This window comes from Manduca sexta, chromosome 11 (assembly GCF_014839805.1).
Source record: "Manduca sexta isolate Smith_Timp_Sample1 chromosome 11, JHU_Msex_v1.0, whole genome shotgun sequence".
In the NCBI taxonomy this organism is placed as follows: Eukaryota; Metazoa; Arthropoda; class Insecta; order Lepidoptera; family Sphingidae; genus Manduca; species Manduca sexta.
In genome coordinates this window covers 13,677,762-13,698,157 of record NC_051125.1, presented here as the reverse complement: position 1 = coordinate 13,698,157, position 20,396 = coordinate 13,677,762, and the positions used below count along the sequence as shown (strand labels likewise).

The 20,396-nt window shown below is 36.6% G+C and overlaps 1 protein-coding gene across 1 annotated transcript; it reads left to right on the top strand.

The window, feature by feature from the left end:
* The first annotated feature begins 5,521 nt into the window (after window positions 1–5,521).
* Window positions 5,522–18,250, top strand: LOC115452672. The gene is made up of 3 exons (XM_037437480.1): window positions 5,522–7,166; window positions 7,408–7,529; window positions 18,036–18,250. The coding sequence occupies exon 1, from the start codon at window positions 5,553–5,555 to the stop codon at window positions 6,915–6,917; it is 1,365 nt and encodes a 454-aa protein (XP_037293377.1). The 5' UTR covers window positions 5,522–5,552; the 3' UTR covers window positions 6,918–7,166; window positions 7,408–7,529; window positions 18,036–18,250.
* Window positions 18,251–20,396: the final 2,146 nt, after the last annotated feature.

The window sequence follows — 20,396 nt, the reverse complement described above, 5'->3', positions numbered from 1 at the left end:
TTCTGCCACCAAGCAGCATTGGTAACTGGAGGTTATTAATCGAATATTTACGTTTCGTTTTATTCCAGTCCAACACAATAAGGGAAATGATAAAAAGATTTATTGACAACTATTTCGGTGGTAAAACATAATTTATAACAAACACTGATACTAATGAATTATTACCACAACAGTGCGAATAATAGGGCACACATACCGTACTAATTGACAGTAAAAAAAAATAAAGCACGGTACTAAATAGGTACAAAGTACAGACTACCTAGATAATATATAAAACTTGCTAATTTATTAATAATAAAATAGTAAGTATGTGATCATCAAACACCAAGTACATATCATAAACGAATCTATTGGGAGATAAAAAGAGCACTTGATAAAATTAATATACTACAACTGCATACATCAGCCTTTAAATTAGTATGTAAAGGCATTAAACGTGTAAGAGAGATGGAAACTTTAGGTCAATATATGATAACATTAAAAAGTGTTGGTTTTGGGGAACATGTTTATAAAGATATGCGTATATCGGCATATTACCTTCATACTTATGCGGCAGAACCCAAAAAAGATGAGATCTTATCGATTTTCTTTCTTTGAACTGAAATCAAAACATGTATTCACTAAAAGGATGCAATATATTTGGGATATAGAGTAATAAAGATGACCTGGCAAAGTTGTTTTACTTTTTACGAGACGGTGGGAATTTCGCGAGCGAGATGCACTCTATTGAACTCTGCCACCAGTCTGCAAGCATTGTGTATCAATTTGGTGGTAATGATTACTTATCACTTTTGGTGGTAGTGAGTACTTATTACTGGACATTATCCAGATGACACTGATGTAAAATTTTGAAAAAATATTTAAATCTTTACTTACAGTTAGCGAATAAGTTTGTTTTTGGAGTTATCTTAAAAGAAACCCTTATAAGATTATAGCCCGTCTGTATATCTATCAAGACCGTTTTTCTTAGAAACGCGTAGAGCTATCAAGTTGAAATTTATACCAAATATTCAGTGCTACGGTCTTTTTTAGCGGTGGAAAAAACAAATTTGTAAGTTAACGTGATCAAAAAATATGATCCTTTATGTCGCACATTTTTCGATATCATAAGGGAATCAAAACTTTTCTTCCCGGTGATCTAGAATCATGGAATTTGGCAAGAAGCAATGTTTTACATTGCAATGTTGCAAAATGAAATGGGTGGGGGCAAAATCTCAAGTTTGATCTATCAGACTGGGCAACGAAAATCTAATGTTGATAATGTCAATAATTTAACACGAGTATATCTAAAAGTAGGTACTTGCCTTGAATCTAGAGTGGAATCAGAGCCCCCCTCCTGTTGCCCACTCTCGCCCACTTCGCCGAGGTTATATTATGTAATAAACCGACAGGTGTGTTTTAAAAAAACTAATACAGTGTGTTTTTTGCGGTGGTAAATCGAACCCATAACCCCCAAGCACATAGCCCAAATACTAGACATAAATCCGGCGTTCTACATTAAAAAAAGTTGTCAATTAAGCGCCATCCTATTAAAAACAGGTTCCATGTTCCACGACCTGCTGACACAAACGAATATTTACGATCCTTATAATTTATATCCCACTAACAGTAAAAGTAATTAAACATGTCACTTCTTACTCTAGGCCACTCATAAATTAGAATACATGTTTTTAAACTATCAATTAATTTTCATATTTCTTTGTCACTGGCTGGAACGGCTTTACTTATCGGATAAGTGGGAATACCCCACATTTAATCATAGCTTGTATTTTACCTGTATTGATAAAGAATAGTTTCAATAAATTATTTTTTTATGAAACCGAGCCTACAGAAATATAATAATAATAATATCAGCCCTGTATTATATACTTGCCCACTGCTAAGCACGGGCCTCCTCTACTACTGAGAGGGATTAGGCCTTAGTCCACCACGTTGGCCTAGTGCGGATTGGTAGACTTCACACACCTTCGAAATTCCTATAGAGAACTTCTCAAATGTGCAGGTTTCCTCACGATGTTTTCCTTCACCGTTAAAGCGAACGATAAATTCACAAAGAATGCACACATGATTTTTTAGAAAAGTCAGAGGTGTGTGCCCTTGGGATTTGAACCCGCGGACATTCGTCTCGGCAGTCCGTTCCACGCCCAACTAGGCTATCGCCGCTTTTTAGCCTATAGAAAGTCTGTCATTTTTTACTGAAATGACAAAAGTAGTAAATCAAGACATTTATAATTAATTATATTCCTAGGTATAGATAATAATATGTTTAATATGTGGCTAATCTCTCGTCCGCCAGGACTCCATTTTAAGTTTCAAAAACCAGCGTAACTTTATTTAAAACAAATACACTTACGAGTATCTATTTCATTTTTGCTAATGCTTTCGTTTGAGTGGTTACTAATAGTTTACATCTGTAATTATTTATTGAGGTCAAAAGCCGAGTAAAAGTGACAAGTGATCTTATATGGCAATGTTAACTTCTTCGGACCCGAAGTAATTTTACCGACAGATGCTCTAGCGAGTGGTGGCCCATCAAACCGTATTCGACCAGCATGGATCGGTGTCAAAATATATATTGCTGAGGAAGCTATACCCAATGAGGATATGTTAGTAATATTACATGATCTGAACCAAAGTTCTTTCTTCTTAATGTTTTTGTTTTGTATGATTTAGACCTTATTACACACCAACAAGATCCTTTGGCAACATTAATGATAATCATGTCTTTCTATGTAATAACAAATGCTTTTTCCACGCGATCGTATACTTGGTAGGGCTATCAAAGTATTAGCAACCAAATTAAAATTACCGCTATCGACGTTGGATACCACATTATTTTGAATTCTCAATACTCATACACAGAAAATACATTTAACGGTACCATCTCGATATTTAAATCAAATATTGATGCTAATGAATTTGATAATATATCAGTGGACTGAGGAATGACCATTAAGTTAAATATTCCCAGTTTGATTAAAAATTATGGAGAAATTATGTGTGTTGGTAATGCGATACGCATACCATGGACTGTTTAGGCTGTTCCAAACTATAATATTTAATTTAGTAGTAGTTATTTAGTATTCGTTAAAAAAATCTAATGCGCTCATACATTTACCTGCTATAGGATTACCAAGCAACAGTCGGCTTGCACTGTTGTTTCTAAGGACATTATAGCCATCATAATTAGTGGGCACATCATATCGCTTAGAGTGACGAGCGCAGCGGAGTGCCACGCATTAAGTACTTTGTAATCTACACGTTGCAAAACTGCGAAATATTATGAGCCTTTATCAGCAAATTATTGATTTCTGATGGCGTATGAGATAAAGTGAGATTGCTTCACAATCATTCAGTCAGTACCTCGGTATCATTCATTGACATACGCACCCATTATCGACCATATTCAACCTATCAAGATCTACATTCCATTGTAATTTAATAAAAATTAATTAAACGGAATAGATAGAAAACAAGCCTAATGAATAATACCAATGCATATAAACAGTGATATCATCATGCAGATATATAAATACCCTCGGCTTGCGCAGACATTAAATATTATCTAGTCGTACTTGTACCACGTACAATTACAACTGAGCCACCGAGGCAGTCAAAAAGTTTAAGTCAGTTTAAAGTTATAACTTGGCAACATAGCTTTTATACGAGTTCCTCGTAAATTCTTACCTAAATTTGATGACAAAGATTAGACTAAAGCTATCAAAACGTTCAGTAGTTACTCTATTCGTGACTGGATGTACGTGATGGTAAACCTAGTTAAAGATAATTGTGCATGGTAACTGGTATTATGATAATAGTTAAAACTTATTACTCAACTGATTGTTAATTGTGTAATGCACTAAAACCTGATGAGACTGTGAAGCGTGCTTGTTAGTGTACCTTTTTATTGTGGCTAGATCCTGGCGTAGATGACTTTATTGGCACAAACAAATCAAATACGGACGATTGCAATTATCGATCTCAATCTTAATCTACGAGTCGATCCCATGATTAAAACAATGAAAATAAGTCTTTTACATAAGCAGATACAAAAAAAAAATTAAATCCACATTTACTGAGAATCGAACTTACATCCCGCGATTCGCGGAAATAAACTTGACAATCATGTGCAAAAACCGTTCGCGCGTTTATTTGTTGTCTTTATAAATGCAGATCCCTGTTCGTGTTTGTATCTAGTTTAGTGGAGCGAATGAGAAGACGCGTTTGACCCCCTTGCCTTCTAGTATAGCTTTTTTGTAAGCTAGATATCGAATATACGAATTCTAACAAACCTGTTTTTTGGGTATTTTTTGCTGTTTTAAATTCGGTTTTAGTGATGAACTGTGGATAGTTTCTTTGCCGAGTAGGTTAAGCGGATTACATCTTTATCTTAGCCAGAAAAGGGTATGCAGACCAGTCGCGAAATGGGCTAGGCGATATTAAATTATAGACTTAAGGAACTAAATTATTTACATGAAACAGAGTACGAACACCTAGAACCTACAGTACCAGGTCTCTCAGTCCTGTGTGCACCATATGCGATCCAGGGAAGATTAAGTTATCTCCCAAATATATCGGGAGAACCACATACCTCGTTTAAGAAATCACCGTATTTATATTGAGTTTGTCGTCACTACTGTGTATGCTGCATAATAAGCGGCCCACGTAACCGCTGGCGACTTTTATCCTTGACCGTGAATAGAACTTGAGACCCACCGACCGAGATAACTGGCACGCATACTGTCTAGTCTATATTTGGTTTACAAAGTATCAATGATGTAGCGTATGGTTTGAAAGCACGTGAGTTATTTGGAATCGTGCTCTTCATAGCGATTAGCTTTCCATATATTTATGAAATGGTATTCTCAACAAACAATGGATGCACTTTAGTACTAATTCTGTAACTTCTACAGGGTCTCAATAGTGATTATATGTTCGAAATAATATTCCCGTAAGTTATTGGAATGTGTTAGGTAAATATAATCAGATTATACGCGTCACTTAGAGGAAATTTTCGTGTGCAACTGCATAATACTTTGTATTTTAAAAAGCACAAAACTCGTAGGGCCGGCTGGGCCCTGGGCCGGTATTTGTAAAGCAAACGGGTTTGGTTTGTTTTAATTTTATATTCATGTAATTCTCCGTAACAGAGCCGATGTTACACAAAATAATATATTTTATTATCTGCCTTCGATATCAAACTTTAATCTAAATACAATAAAATATACCAAATATAGACATTTATGGATTCATTCTCGAGAATACAATTTCGCTTCTTCCTTAATTTTGTAGAAAATAACAAAATTTATGAGCAGATCAAAAAAATTACGGATTAAGTGTGTCATTTCTCTAAAACAAAATAGTGATTGTAACCAGGTAGCAAAGTATCGCGGGACGCCTAGACCCCGCTGTACTTTAACACAAATAGTGACAAAAACATTTAGCGCGGTCCGAACTGACGGAAAGCGTAAACATGCGGCTGCGGGCACCGTTACTCAGCTCGTATAAATGTGGAACCCCACCCGAAGGCCTTAGTGTGCCGCGCAACTACCATGAGACTGTACGCGCCCATACTACTTGCGCTGCTCGCCGTCGGCGCGCACTCTGCGTCGCTCCCCGACGTGCAGTCGGAAAAGAAACTCGTCATTGACGATGGAAAACCACCCGCAGAAAACGTCTCCAGTGAGCCAGAACTCGTCGAGCCAGCTAACACGATCATCGACGTCGAGAACAATCTGAAAAATAATGCGAAAGTGGAGGACATCCCCGTCGCCGTCATCGTTGATGTACAGCCGGTAGTAAACAACGCGCCAACTGAAGATGAACCTGAAGAAATCGAGGTTAAGAGGCTGTTAGTAGACTTGAAGGATCCTGGCCCACCGCAGCATCAGGAACACGAAACCCAAAACCCTGAATATTATGAAGACGCGCAACGTATGGTATCTTCAGTGAAAGAAGAAATACAAGAGTCCAAAGTTGTATTAAAAGAAGGCTTCCAGGACGTAACGAACGGAATCCAAAATTGGTACGCGAATAATGAACAGATTAACAACATCCAAAACAGTATCAATAATTTACAGGAAAGTTTCTCGTCTCAACTACAAAAACTCAATGACACGCTTCAACTCCTTTTGAAGCCAGATTCCAAGCCACTTAGTCTGGAAGAGGAAAAGGCTGCTGAAAAGAAAATCCAAAATATCGAAGCCGGACTCAACAATTTGGAAAGCAATTTTAAGGCCGGAGTCCAAAGTTTATCCGAAGGTGTCCAGGTAGTTGCAACTCTGAAGGAAGAAGGGACGAATGAAGCGGGCAACGCGGGTTCATCCTCCACAGCCGCACCTGCTCAACCAACAAACATATTACAACTACTAGGTCAATTAGTGACTAACATGCAAAGTTCGATGACTACCAGCTTGAACAACATGAGCACAGCAGTTAACAATTTTGTCGTTGACTATCGACCGAACTTTACTCTCCCAAGCCTGCCAAATCTATTCCCACAGAATGCAGCGACTCCTCTAGCAGACACACCTGTCGGTTCTGCAACGACAGCGCGTCCATCAGCATGGCAAAACATCCAGACATCTTTCAACAACTTGTTCAACCCGAACCAAACACCACAGAATGTGCAAAATGACTCTCCCACACAAGCTCCCACCGGTCCATTCGGGATTCCACCTTTCCCTATTATCACAAGCATTGTGAACTTGATTCAAAGGCCGGGCGCTCAGTCCACCCAAAAGCCAGCAGAAGCGCCGCAAGCAAACCCTGCACCTCAAGGCAGCAACGTGGTTCCAGGGCCTGTAAAGCCAGAAGAAATCGCAGTCAAGCCCGAGCCTAGTTCTAATCCAACTAAAAAGCTTCTGGAAAACAGCCCCTTGTTGATAAACAAAAGGACGTTGAGACAGCGGTTGTAGAAGCCGTGAGGTCGGAAGAGGATAAACCTGAAGAGGTCAAAGCTGAAGAGATCAAACCTGAAGATGTTAAGGTGGAAGAGATCAAACCTGAAGATGTTAAGGTGGAAGAGGTAAAATTGGAAGCAGTTAAACCCCAAGAAGTAAAACCCGAACTTGAACAAAATTATGACGAAAAAGATGAAGCTGGACAAGAAAAAGGTGGTTTCCATCAAAGACCAAATCAAGGCAACAACAACAACAACAACTCTGGTAAGTTATAATTTCAATTTACCAAACTCTTTTCTCGTTAACGTTTTACTTGCCTTTTCAATTAACTCTTAAAGTAAGTAAGTTCAAGTAGTTCTTCCTATATCTTATTACAATAATCATGAGATTTTTACTTACTACTTTAGTTTCAAATCCCATGTAGATTTTTTCTGTTTCCAAACAAAATACGATAATGCATAATTAAGTTCACGATGCAACTATGTATTTTTTTATTGGACGATAGCACAATGGCTTACATTTGTGACAACATTGGTCGGCACAATAGGAACAACGGTTAACACGAGCATTACCACCGCGTCCACTGCTGTGAATAGCGCCATAAACACACTTGGCACCAACCTTCAGGTATCCACGTCGTTTTGTGTTGTCCAGTGTCGCTAACATGATGGAATTCTTTGTGGTAGTATCCAGTATTGTATACTGGAGTTCCCTATTGGGATGTCACGATTAATGACTTAACTTTGTGTTGTTTAACATGGTGGTATATTTGTTTTAAGTTGCGTTAGCTGTTTTAACTACAGTTTCCTTACATCAAGGATCTTTGTCGATAAAATTTGTTGTAGGTATTTGTATGGTAGTGGTAACAATGTACCTGTTTTCAAACTAGCGGGTAGCCAATTTTTCGACATTGCTTTATGTTGTATTTAACACGGTGGAAATTGTTTGTGTTTTTCTGGGTTATGAGTTATGACAATGAGCAAAGCAGTATAATATCGTCGTTGTAGGTGGAGAACTAAATAACTCAAAATTTCTAGTTTCGAGAAAAACGCGATTAACTGTTTTTTTTCGTTATTTTTAAGCATTACTAAAAACTATGAATAATTTTAATGTCGGTATTTTTATATATATTGGGTCTTATTATCTATTATATTATGCATTAACAAAAAAATCTCTGACCTCAAGAATAAAAATATAAAAAAATAAAAACTTCTTATTTAATTCTGCCACAACAATGTTTTGTAAGTTTGCTGAAATAAATTAAATAACTCGTATAGTTATTTAGTTTTGCCACACTAGAAACCATATGGTAAAGTAATTATAAGGTTAAATAATTACAATTATAGAGTTTATTAAAGTGAATACCATTAGGATTTTCAATGTCTAAATTAAACAAATCAAGTTGTTTAGTTCTTCTACACACTTGATTAATTTTGTTTACAAACAATAGACTCGAGGAAGAATTAAACAACTCATTTTATTTAATTTCTTTACTATTGAACAGATTATAAGTCGCAGTTTATTGATTTTATTATTTAATTATTTACTTTTTCTACAACAAAATATATATTATATAAATATATTTATTTCTCCACTTTTAACATAAAAATAGCTATAATTTCGAAACGGGATAATATAATGAAATGCTTGTTAGGCCAAAATATGCGCCATGTTTTGGGCAACACAAAAGTGATGAAAGTCCAAAATGGCCAAAAACCGAGTTATTTAGTTCTCCACCTACAACGACGATATAATGGCTTACCAAAGTTGTGGCGCATTCTGTTATTTGAGGTCTGGAAAATCTCATGCCTGGCTTGTTTGTAAATTTTGTTTTCCTTATACGTGTCCACAACAGTAGAAAACGGAATTTTGTTCTACTTTCGTAAACAAGGTACGCAATTTATATTCACAAGGAAAACTAAGGTTTGATGTAAATTGGCATTTTGTCTTCACGATAAGGTATTATTAAAAATAGGTACACCAAAAACACATGATAAAAAACACCCCATGCAACCTTACCGTCAGGCTAGCGACATGCTCGTCTTGTCAATCAATTGCAATAAATAAATCGTAAAAAATAAATTCACGACATTAACTTTTTTAACAAACGGCGCGGCGAGATGTACAGTTAAGTCGCAAGGGTTATAGGCAATAGCTATCTGTGGTCAACAAATTTTAAAATTTAAGGAAGTATCATGTACCTACCTATTCAATTCTTAGTTATCATTTTAACTATACGTTATTTTATGAATTGGTGTTAAATAAAAAAGATCAATTTTAGCAATCATCATATCCTGAAAAAGAAATGCTTCTATTGCTTAGCGTTAAGCAACAGCTTGGCTGTGCCTCTGACATTGTAGTCCATGGGCGACGGATACTGCTTAGCATCAGGCGGTCCGCTTGCTCGTTTGCCTACTAGGGCAATAATAAAAAAAAACTAACAAATTTAGAAAGTGGTTTTCAAGTTGTCGCAAGTAAAAACTGTCCCAATTTATTTTATGTAGGAACCACAAAGAACTACTTCATCAAATACAATTTAAAAATACAAAGTACCTACAATACGTACGTAAGCAGTCATGTCATCACGGTTCTTAATTAAGAAAATTCATATTTTTAATTCAATGTGAAAGCTATAGGTACTCACATGTTTATAAAAGGTTTTTTCGCCCCGTATATAAAAAGCCTTTACGTTTTTTCCATTGTTCGTCGATGACGCGCGGTGACCGTCAGGGAAATAGTTTTAATTGATTGATATTTTTTACCGTCCATTTTCGTGTCTATGAAAGATCTTTCTAGTTGTTTATTGCTCGGCGGTCGTAACTCGTAATAAATATAATATGTATGTAGATCATAGATAAGGACCTAAATTTAAAGAATTATTACTACTTCTTCTTCTTCTTCTTCTTCTTCTTTGATTACTGGCGACGAGCTTGATTATGAAGCTATTCCGCCAATGTCACGTTGTTTCAGACTGCAGATTACTGAGGTATTAATCTGGGTATTAAAGTTGAATGTCTTTATGATGAAGACTTTTGTTAATGGGAGAAGATAAACGAAGGGGATTTGACAGTTCCATAGGATATAACCACTACGTTAAGACAGTTATTGAGTGACAGTTGACTCTCTTTTTTTCCCTCGTAGCGTATTGAATTGATGTTTTCCCCAAATGTTAGTGATCTACAACAACATGTATATGATAAGTAGACATCACGCATATAAATATTATTTCAAACCAATAAATAAATAACACCACATGCATTAGATATAACTAAACGTACAGAAACATTTGACACTTATGACTAAAAAGTTAGAAAGGACTTTAGACTTAGACAGTTACCTATGTTATAACTTTATTTTGTTAATTTCTATAAATTTACATAGCTGTCTAACAAAGGGAGAGTCTACTAAGGAGAGGATACACTTGAAACTAGTGGGGCGGGAGACGTTATCAGGAAGAATATTATATAGGGGATATCGTATAGTGTTGCCCAAATTCAGTCTTGGTCTTGCAGTCTTGGTCTTGTTCTTGCGTTTTTGCAAGACCAAGACCAAGAACAAGACCGCGTATTTTTAGCAAGACCAAGACCAAGACTGACCGTGCAAGACTTGAGCAAGAACAAGACATAGCCTGCAAGACTCTTGCGTCTTGCAGCTAGGACTCTAGCGCTATTTCACTGAGTAGTTAGGTGTAACAGTTCGGTGTATAGGTAGGTACGCTTAGGAATTCTATGAGACGCAAAAACTGTATCAAAGAATATGAAAAACTGGACCTATGCGCATTACGACTAATACCATAAACATAGCGAATAAAAACATATCTATTAAAATCAAACTGAGTGCATGCATAGCTATGTTTTAACCATCGGCACTTTGATAATGCGGCATCAAAGGTTTTGTACTTACTTCTCAAAGAAATTTGCCGCTTTTCGGAAGTACATGGTTATGATACACGCGCCGGCGGCTTCTTTTGAAATCTAAAACAATCGTTGCCGCCACGCCGAAATCATAACATTTGACACTATTTGATTGCCGCCATAGGGCGTAGGTATACTCATGCAAAATAATTTCGAATTTTAAGAGTAAATAAATAAATTTCTTATAAGTTGAAGGTTCAATCTCTTTCTAGACAGATAAGTATTGTTCTTTAAAATACAGTCAAGTTATTGTAATTAATTTGTTTTTACATGTTTTAGCAAATGTAAGCTTATAAATCATAAATGTTTATTAAGAAACAGTTACTTCCATGGAAAACGACATATAGGTCAGTTGATTTTTCGAATTTCTTATCAAATCTTCAGTTATTTATTAATCTGCTTGATCTTTACTATGGCTATGTTAATTCAAGCTCACAATGTTCCAATTCTAATACGTTTTTCTAAGATTTAAAGTAAACTTTAATAAATAGTAATAGACTAATAGGTAATTGCAAGACTTGCAAGACTCTTGCTGCAAGACCAAGACTAAGACCAAGACTGGGAGCGCAAGACCAAGACCAAGACCAAGATCAGGTGTATTGGCGCAAGACCAAGACCAAGACTGGCTAAGTCTCGTCTTGTTCTTGCATTTGGGCAACACTAATATCGTAATTTGGGACAATTAAAGAATAAATGATCGGCGCTTCCTTCCTCCAAGCCACATTCACAAAGTGAATGGTCTCTAACCCTTAATTTTGCCAGATGAATCGGGGTGCATGCATGGCCGAAACGAAGACGACAGATAGTGGAAATAGCAGTTTTCTCCAATTGACGGAACTTGAAAAACCATGGTTTGACTGGGATATCTGGAACAATGTCTCCATAGTATTTTCCCTTCACCGATTTAGATACCCGCCACTGCTCATTCCATGTGCGAGTTAGTCGAGTACGGGACAAAAGACATAAGTCTTGGCTGAAGTAATTGTAGTATTCCAAGGAACCACTCTGAGTCGCAAATTTTGCACAGGAGTCCACAGTTTCATTGCCATGAATCCCTTCATGGCCTGGAATCCAGGCCAGTACTATTTTAAGGTTATGTAGAGCACACTCAAACAATGTCTGTCTTATTTTCAAGGTAATAGGGAATTTAGATTTGGAGCGGAATGGATTGGACATTATGGCCTGAAGACTACTTAAAGAGTCGGAAAAATTATAGATTTATCTAATTTATGCGATTGGGCAAATCGAACAGCTTCAAGTATTGCTATAGATTCCCCTGTAAATACAGAGGTACAGGGAGGAGATTTAAAAGAAAGTATGATGCGTGAATTAGGAATCCAAACAGCCGAACCCACGCACGCGTCATCTGATAATTTAGAGGCATCGCAAAACATTGGTAACCAACCCTCCCATTTTGAATTCAATATCTCATTAAAAACAATGTTTGCCTCAATTGTACCTTTATTTATGCCGAAATTGAGAAGGACAGAGGGTTTAAAAATTAGGGCCTTATAAGGAAGGGAGTACAAAGGACTAAGTGAGGATTGGAACGTTGGGCAAGATAATTGAGAAAAACTGCGGAAACTAAGAAGAAGACAAGGCATGGACCGTGGATTACTTGGAAGTGACTGTGAAAGAGTTCTAAGTTTATCTAAAAGAGGGTGAGAAGTAGATTGAACAATTTTAAAGAAAAAATCTGTCAGACAGGTACTGGCGACGGATATGAAGGGGGGGTTCAACGCACTCCACTTGCATGGCATTGATAGGAGTAGATTTCATAGCCCCCATAATTATACGTAAACATCTAGCTTGTATTTTATCCAAACTATTCAAACCTGCCTTATTACAATGGTCTAGCAGAAAACAACCGTAATCCAGGTGACTTCTGATAATTGCATTGTATAGCAATTTTTGAGAGTAAGGATGTGACCCCCACCAAACTCCAGACAGGGAACGCAAGATGTTAATCATTTTTTCACATTTTTGGGAAATGTAAAGGCAATGGGGGATACCGGTCATCCTCGAATCTAGTATAATGCCTAGAAATTTTGTTTGATAGACCTGAGTAATGACTTCGTCATCAATAAGGATTTTAACAGGGGGAATATTTCTTTTTTTTGTAAACAACACTGAATTGCATTTTGATGTTGATAGGGTGAGACCATGAACATTTAACCAATCACCCAGATATGCTAGTGCCTGGTTTAAGTCAGATTCTACACAGTGGATAAATTTGGAAGATGAGTAAAGTACGAGGTCATCTGCGTATTGTAGGACTTGACAGTAACTGTTCACCACTACATCAAGATCATAGGTATAAATGTTGTAAAGCAGAGGACTCAGTACTGAACCTTGAGGTAGGCCTTTCCAGACAGTTCTAGGGGTAAGAATGTGTTATTGATTTTAATTACCACTGATCTGCTCGTCATCAAATTAAATATGAAATGTACCATCTTCTCAGGGACACTCAGCTTTAGAAGTTTTTCTCTGAGAACCGGAAGAAGAACATTATCATATGCAGAAGTGATGTCTAAAAAGACACCTAAAAGTACTTCTTTGTTTTGGAAAGAGCGGTAAATATCAGTTGTAAGAATGCTAAGACTGTCTAGAGTACTCATTCCTTTCCTGAATCCAAACTGCGTATCTGACAATTTGCCTGAGTTCTCCATGAACCAATCCAATCGATGTTTGAGCAAATGTTCTGAAATTTTAAGTAATATAGAGGAGAGGGCTATGGGTCTATATGAAGAAGAGTGAAGAGGATTTTTACCTGGTTTGAGAAGAGGTACAATAATTTGTGTTTTCCATGCATCGGGAACAACACCAGTTTCAAAAAAATGATTAATCAGTTTTAGGTAAAACTGTTTGCAGTTATCATTAGCTCTTGTCAAGAATGAATAGGGAATGCCATCAAGCCCAGGAGAAGAGTCGACAAGGCCGTCTAAAGACAATTGCAATTCTTCAAACGAAAATGGGGATGCTAGGGGTGAGTTGAAGGAAGAGGAGGATATAAGAGGGGAAGACAGGAAAAGTCTGGGACTGAAGGAGGGGCAATTTTAGAAGCAAATGAGTCGATCCAAGTGGAAGGATCATTGGATGGGGTATTAGAAAAATTACGGGCAGATCTAAACCTTTTTATTTGACTCCAAACATATGATGAAGGGAATTTGGGTGACAGACTTTCGCAAAACCGCATCCAACCCTGCTTTTTTTTAAGGGATAATAATCTGCGGGAACGGGCCGACATTTGTTGAAAAGAAATGAAATTCTCTGTCGTCATTGAAGAGTTATATTTAATTTCAGCTTTGTGGCGTTGGTGAATAATGCTCGTGCACTCTGCATCCCACCATGGCGGCGACTTTTTGGATGATTTGCCTTTTTTAAGTGGAATGTGAGAGTCTGCAGACGAAGAAATCGCCTCAACTAATTTATTATATGCATCTAAAGGGTGTAAATTACTATTGCCAGATATAACATTTAATTGAGAATCGAGGGATGCTACATATGATGGCCAGTCAGCCCCAGATAAACGATATTTGAGGAGAGGGGAGAAGGGATTTTGAAGAGGAAAATTAAGTGGGACGGAGATAACAATTGGAAAATGGTCACTGCTAAAACTGTGGGGACTTATTTCCCAATGTAGTAGAGACGCAAGAGATGCAGAACAAATGGATAAATCTACAACACTCTTTGGATTCTGAGAAGGTTAAACACGACGGGTAGGAGACCCATCATTGATAACACAAAAATTAAAATCATCCAATATTTCGAGAAGAGGAAAGGAGACACGGTCACACCGATAGGACCCCCATGATGTATGGTGGCAATTAAAATCGCCCATGATTATAATAGGACTAGGAGGGAAGATAAAATAGAACGAAGTTCAAGGAATACGAAGGAAGAAGGATGAGGGATGTAAATAGAAACAAAAGAAATGTTAAAACACCTCACAGCCACGACATTAAAGTTTTGACTATGAGGAGGAACAGCTAACTGGGTATAAATGAGGGACTGACTTACAAATAAAGCACTTCCCCCATAGCCATCGTCCCTGTCATCCCGAAAACCTGCAAACCCAGGGACTCGAAAATGAGAGCCGGGGACAAGCCAAGTCTCGGAAATAGCAAGGATAGATGGGGAATATTTAGAAATCATAAGAGAAATTTCATGATTCTTATTGCGGATACTCTTACTGTTCCACTGAAGAATCTTTATTGGATCCATTGTTAACAAGGGAAAAAATTAATTGTAATTTATTGGCAACGTTGGTCGGTAAGCAATCAGAATATGTGGATATAATAGTGAATACTAGATTTATAAGACCTTCTAGAAGGTTACTTTCTGGGAGAGAGTCATCTACAGGAGTATTCAAAGCGCAGCCATTTGGTTGTGAAGAGGCAGGATCAGAAGTAATATCAGAATGTAACACTCTATTATAGCTCTTACCTAATGGGGCTCGGGATCGAGTGGAGGAGAAAGTAGTTTTATTGTATGAAGAACGTTCAGGAGGTGAATTATTGGGTGAAGGAGAAGGCATATTAATTGGGGAAGATAGATTAGGAGCAGCTTTGATAGCTTGTGAATAAGAGTTATTAGGTTTAAAATGGGAGGATGCCATGTCGTAAGACACATTGTCCCTAGACATGAGCATTTTTATATTTTTTTGTCTGTCATGTTCAGGACAGCTTTTGTGTGTGGCAAAATGACTACCAGAACAGGAAGTACATTTAGCAGATTGCATGTCCACCGAGCATGAGTCACCTGGGTGTGGAAGAGAACATTTATAACATCTAGTTTTTGACCGACATTGGATTTTTAATGTGACCAAAACCGCAGCAGTTAAGACATTGAATTGTGGGAAGTATATATATATCCACAGGAAGAGAGTTATAGAAGTAATATACGTAAGAGGGTAATTTTTGTGACAGAAATGTAATTACAATAGTTTGAGTTGGTAGCCAACTAGGAGCACCATCTGTAATTACCTTTCTGCTGAGTCGTCTCGCTTTAATCGCTTTACCACATCCATCTGGAACTTCTATGTATTTAATGAAGTCATCCATGGAAACCTCAACAGGAATTCCTCGAACTACTCCCAACCGGGTCACATTGTATGAGGGGATTGAAGAAACATAATTATTGAGTGATAAAGTAGGATTAATTAAAAAATTATTTGCGTCAACAGCAGTAAGAAATTCAATAGAAATTCTATTGCGACCCACTTTTTTTACCGCATTTTTCATTATGTTTGGTATTTTATGCTTGAACAAAAACTGGCCAAAATTAATGGGTCTGATGGTCGATCCAGATGAAGGATCAGTTTCAACACGAGACACATGAACGATAAATGGTCCTGTGCTTGAATCAGGGTAAGAACTCAAAAGTTCCTTGTAACTTGTGTGAGTGAATGAGGTTTGAATGGAAGGGCATTCAAGGACCGGTTGTGCTGAACTAGTTTTTTTGGTAGGGATGATTGTCTCCGAGGAGTCATCGCTTTGGCGTTTATAGGCCGATTGTCTAGCCACACTAGTATCAGGGTGCAGGGAGGAAATAACATCCATAGCAACCGTTTGGGAAATATCCGGGGGATCGGGGGGGTCCGAGGTGATATGTCCATTGTTACTATATGAGATAGTAACAAGGACTAATTAATACACAAAACACTTACCGACACCACTAAGAATATACAGAACACAATTCAATAGGAATTATAGTAATATAGAGATTTCCTGATTTTTTTTAAAAGGTTTAAATACAGAATCCCACTGACTCGTGTATCAGCTACCCTCCAAAAAAAAAAAACTTATTACTACTTACCATTGGTCGAAATTGAGCAGCGTACATCATTTACTCAGAACATTGACAAGCACATTTACCTATCAACATACTATACATAAATAATTTTTACGATTTGCAGTTTTTTTTTCCATATTTTTAAATAGATATTTTTTTGCGACAAATGTCAAAGAACCGCATACCGTACAGCCAGTGCGTTACTTTATATTTTTTGTTTATATGCAGCTATAAAGCCATTCACCTACCAAAATATTACAAATAACTCGTTTCATCTACCTAGTCGTGCGTGTCATTTTAACGGATTACACTTGTAATAGGTACATTGAACACGCATAACACATTAATCGTTCACTGTTTAAAACATAACTCGTTGCCACATTGCTAAAGGTTTATTACTCTATAAAAATCTGCGCATGATGTAATGTATAAGTAAATATAGTTTTTTAAACAAAACATGAAATTGTTGATTACCGTTGCATGGTTTCAAACCCAAATCTACTGTTCATTCAAAATTGGTTATTTGGCCGATAGTTTGTCGATCTGACGACAGCCGTGACATAAGGGTTGAGGCACACGACTGATCGTAATTATATTTGAATTACTAACCATTTTATTTATTCAACAGTTCACCGTAGGAAAATTTAAATGCTAGTCTAAAGATATTTTAGCAATATACCATTTTCTTACATTGCTAACATTAATCGTTCAGGAGCATAAAGTTCAAGTTCTAAAGTAATGTTTATTGTAGTGGATAAATATAATAATTTATACTTACTTTATACACATTAACTATATAATTCTGAACTTATTTATTAAATATAATCACTGTACTCATAATAATGATAATATTTAATATCTATGATTAATAATAATAATAATATCAGCCCTATATTATATACTTGTCTACTGCTGAGCACGGGCCTCCTCTACTACTGAGAGGAATTAGGCCTTAGTCCACCACGCTGGCCTAGTGCGGATTGACAGACTTCACACACCTTCGAAATTCCTATCGAGAACTTCTCAGATGTGCAGGTTTCCTCACGATGTTTTCCTTCATCGTTAAAGCGAACGATAAATTCACAAAGAATACACACATGATTTTTAGAAAAGTCAGTGGTGTGTGCCCTTGGGATTTGAACCTGCGGACATTCGTCTTGGCAGTCCGTTCCACACCCAACTAGGCTATCGCCGCTTTCAATATATATGATTGGTAGAGAAAAAAACAAACTGCATTTTTACTAAATAGAAAGAGTTTCTGTATTTACTAAGGGGATGTTCAAGTAATACATAACGCAATTTTTGATAGATTTTCTAATGTATGTCGTTTTTTTTTCATGTTAACATAAAATTATAGCACTCTATGTAGGTCCACCTAAGACTGTTTTGGTGATACAATAGTAATTGGTAATATTTTATTTTTCAGGGGATAGTAACAACAGCGACAGCCGGCTAGACACGCCCTTAGAATTAAAAAAGGACTCAGAAATGAAGGAAGAAGTTAAAGAATCTGAACAAGTTTCCGAGAAGACTGAATGAGTCGGTAGTGTGATATGACAATTAGATAATTATAATTTTAAGTTTCTATGTAAATAAGCGAACGTGATGAAATAAAACGATAAAATAAAATATTTTTTATAAGATGTTCTTTTTATTTCTACATTTTAACCGACTTCAAAAAAAAGGAGGAGGTTATCAATTCGACGTGAATATATATTTTTTTTCTTTTTTTTTTTGTATGTTTGTTACCTCAGAACTCGCTCATTTATGAACCGATTTAGAAAATTCTTTTTTTATTCGAAAGAATTTCTCTCCAGATTGGTCCCATAAAAATTTTTTCAACATCGCTTCGGTAGTTTGGTTTTAAAATTAAAAAAACTAGAATAATTATGCCGTCCAAGAAAACGAAATCGCGAATTTAGCTTTCCTGTGACGTATTTAGTTATGTTTTTGCATTGAGTTTGGTTGACTGTACTTCTCACATATAATAATAATAATATCAGCCCTGTATTATATACTTGCCCACTGCTGAGCACGGGCCTCCTCTACTACTGAGAGGGATTAAGGCCTTAGTCCACCACGCTGGCCTAGTGCGGATTGGTAGACTTCACACACTTTCGAAATTCCTATAGAGAACTTCTCACATGTGCAGGTTTCCTCACGATGTTTTCCTTCACCGTTAAAGCGAACGATAAATTCACAAAGAATACACACATGATTTTTTAGAAAAGTCAGAGGTGTATGCCCTTGGGGATTTGAACCTGCGGACATTCGTCTCGGCAGTCCGTTCCACACCCAACTAGGCTATCGCCGCTTTATTCTCACATACTTATACATATAGCATAACACCTTTTCCCCGTGTCAGGGGTAGGCAGAGGCGTAACATTTCATCGCGATAGTCGTACTGTGTGTGAAACATATCAGTTGTGTTTTATTGACTCTACTTCTTACATACATACATATATATAGCATCACACCTTTTCCCCTTTTCAGGGGTAGGCAGAGGTGTTACACCACAGCGCGAAAGTTGTACTGTGAGCCAAATATATCAGTTGTGTTTTTGCGTTAGGTTTGCTTGAATCTACTTCTTACATACATATATATAGCATCATACCTTTTCCCCTTTTCAGTGGTACTCAGAGGTGTAACTCCTCAGCGCGATAGTCGTATCGTGAGCGAAACACAACTATGCAGTTGAGACGGTCTATTTTTTACTAACACAAAAAAGCAAAAAATAAAAATAATTTAAACAAAAAATTAAACCGCCTTCAAAAACCACTCAAAACCAAAAAATAATTTCACATGAAAGAAATTTAGCTCATAGATGGACTACGCACTATAGCTAAATAGCAATTTTAATTAGGCACCGACTCCAAAATTAGTATCCAATATATACTTGTTATGTGAAATTATTTTTTGGTTTTGAGTGGTTTTTGAAGGCGGTTTAATTTTTTGTAAAAAATATTTTTATAAGGCTTATGGATATAAAATAAAGGAGAATGCCCATTTTTGTATGAAAGATGGGCTACGCTTGCGTCTGTACAAAACCTTCACTAAACTATAGGGAATATATTCTAATTCTTATACAAATTGAAAACAATTGGATATTCGATGAGAGTTCGGAGTAATCAGAACTTTTATAACGCAGTTATTTTGAGGTTAAGTATGGACTGCAATAATGTACGGCAGAAAGTAACTACGTGCCTAATTAAGGTCAATATTGCAGAACCTACTTGTTATTGCTATAAGTAATTATTGGACATTCTTTTCACTTAGCTTTAATTGCCATCATAAGATGATAGGTACTAACATATCTGATAAGACGAAACTCCAATAAAACTTAAAAAGATAATATGACGGAATATAAGTTTTTCCACGGAGCATATTATGTTACCTGACCTTTTGTGTACTTATATATTTTTCTGACTTACGACTTATTCTATTACATGGATTACCTAATCTTTAATTCCACCTACCATTATCTCACTCCAATATGGCGTCAATGCATATTGTAGAATAGATTCAGATTAGTGTTTATGACCGGCCTATACCTGACGCCAACCCTCTTTGGAGGATTCCGATCCCAGGCAACTCATGTTAGAAACACCGAGATAAAATGTTGCTTGGCCTGGAAATCGAACCCAGGAACTCACTTCACAGCCTGATTACGCTAATAGTTAATTACCATAGGGAAAGAAAAATAAAACGAGAAATAGGAAATCGGATGCATATTTTTATATTATAGATGTATATTTTTAATAGAGGTATAATATATTTTTAGCATCCT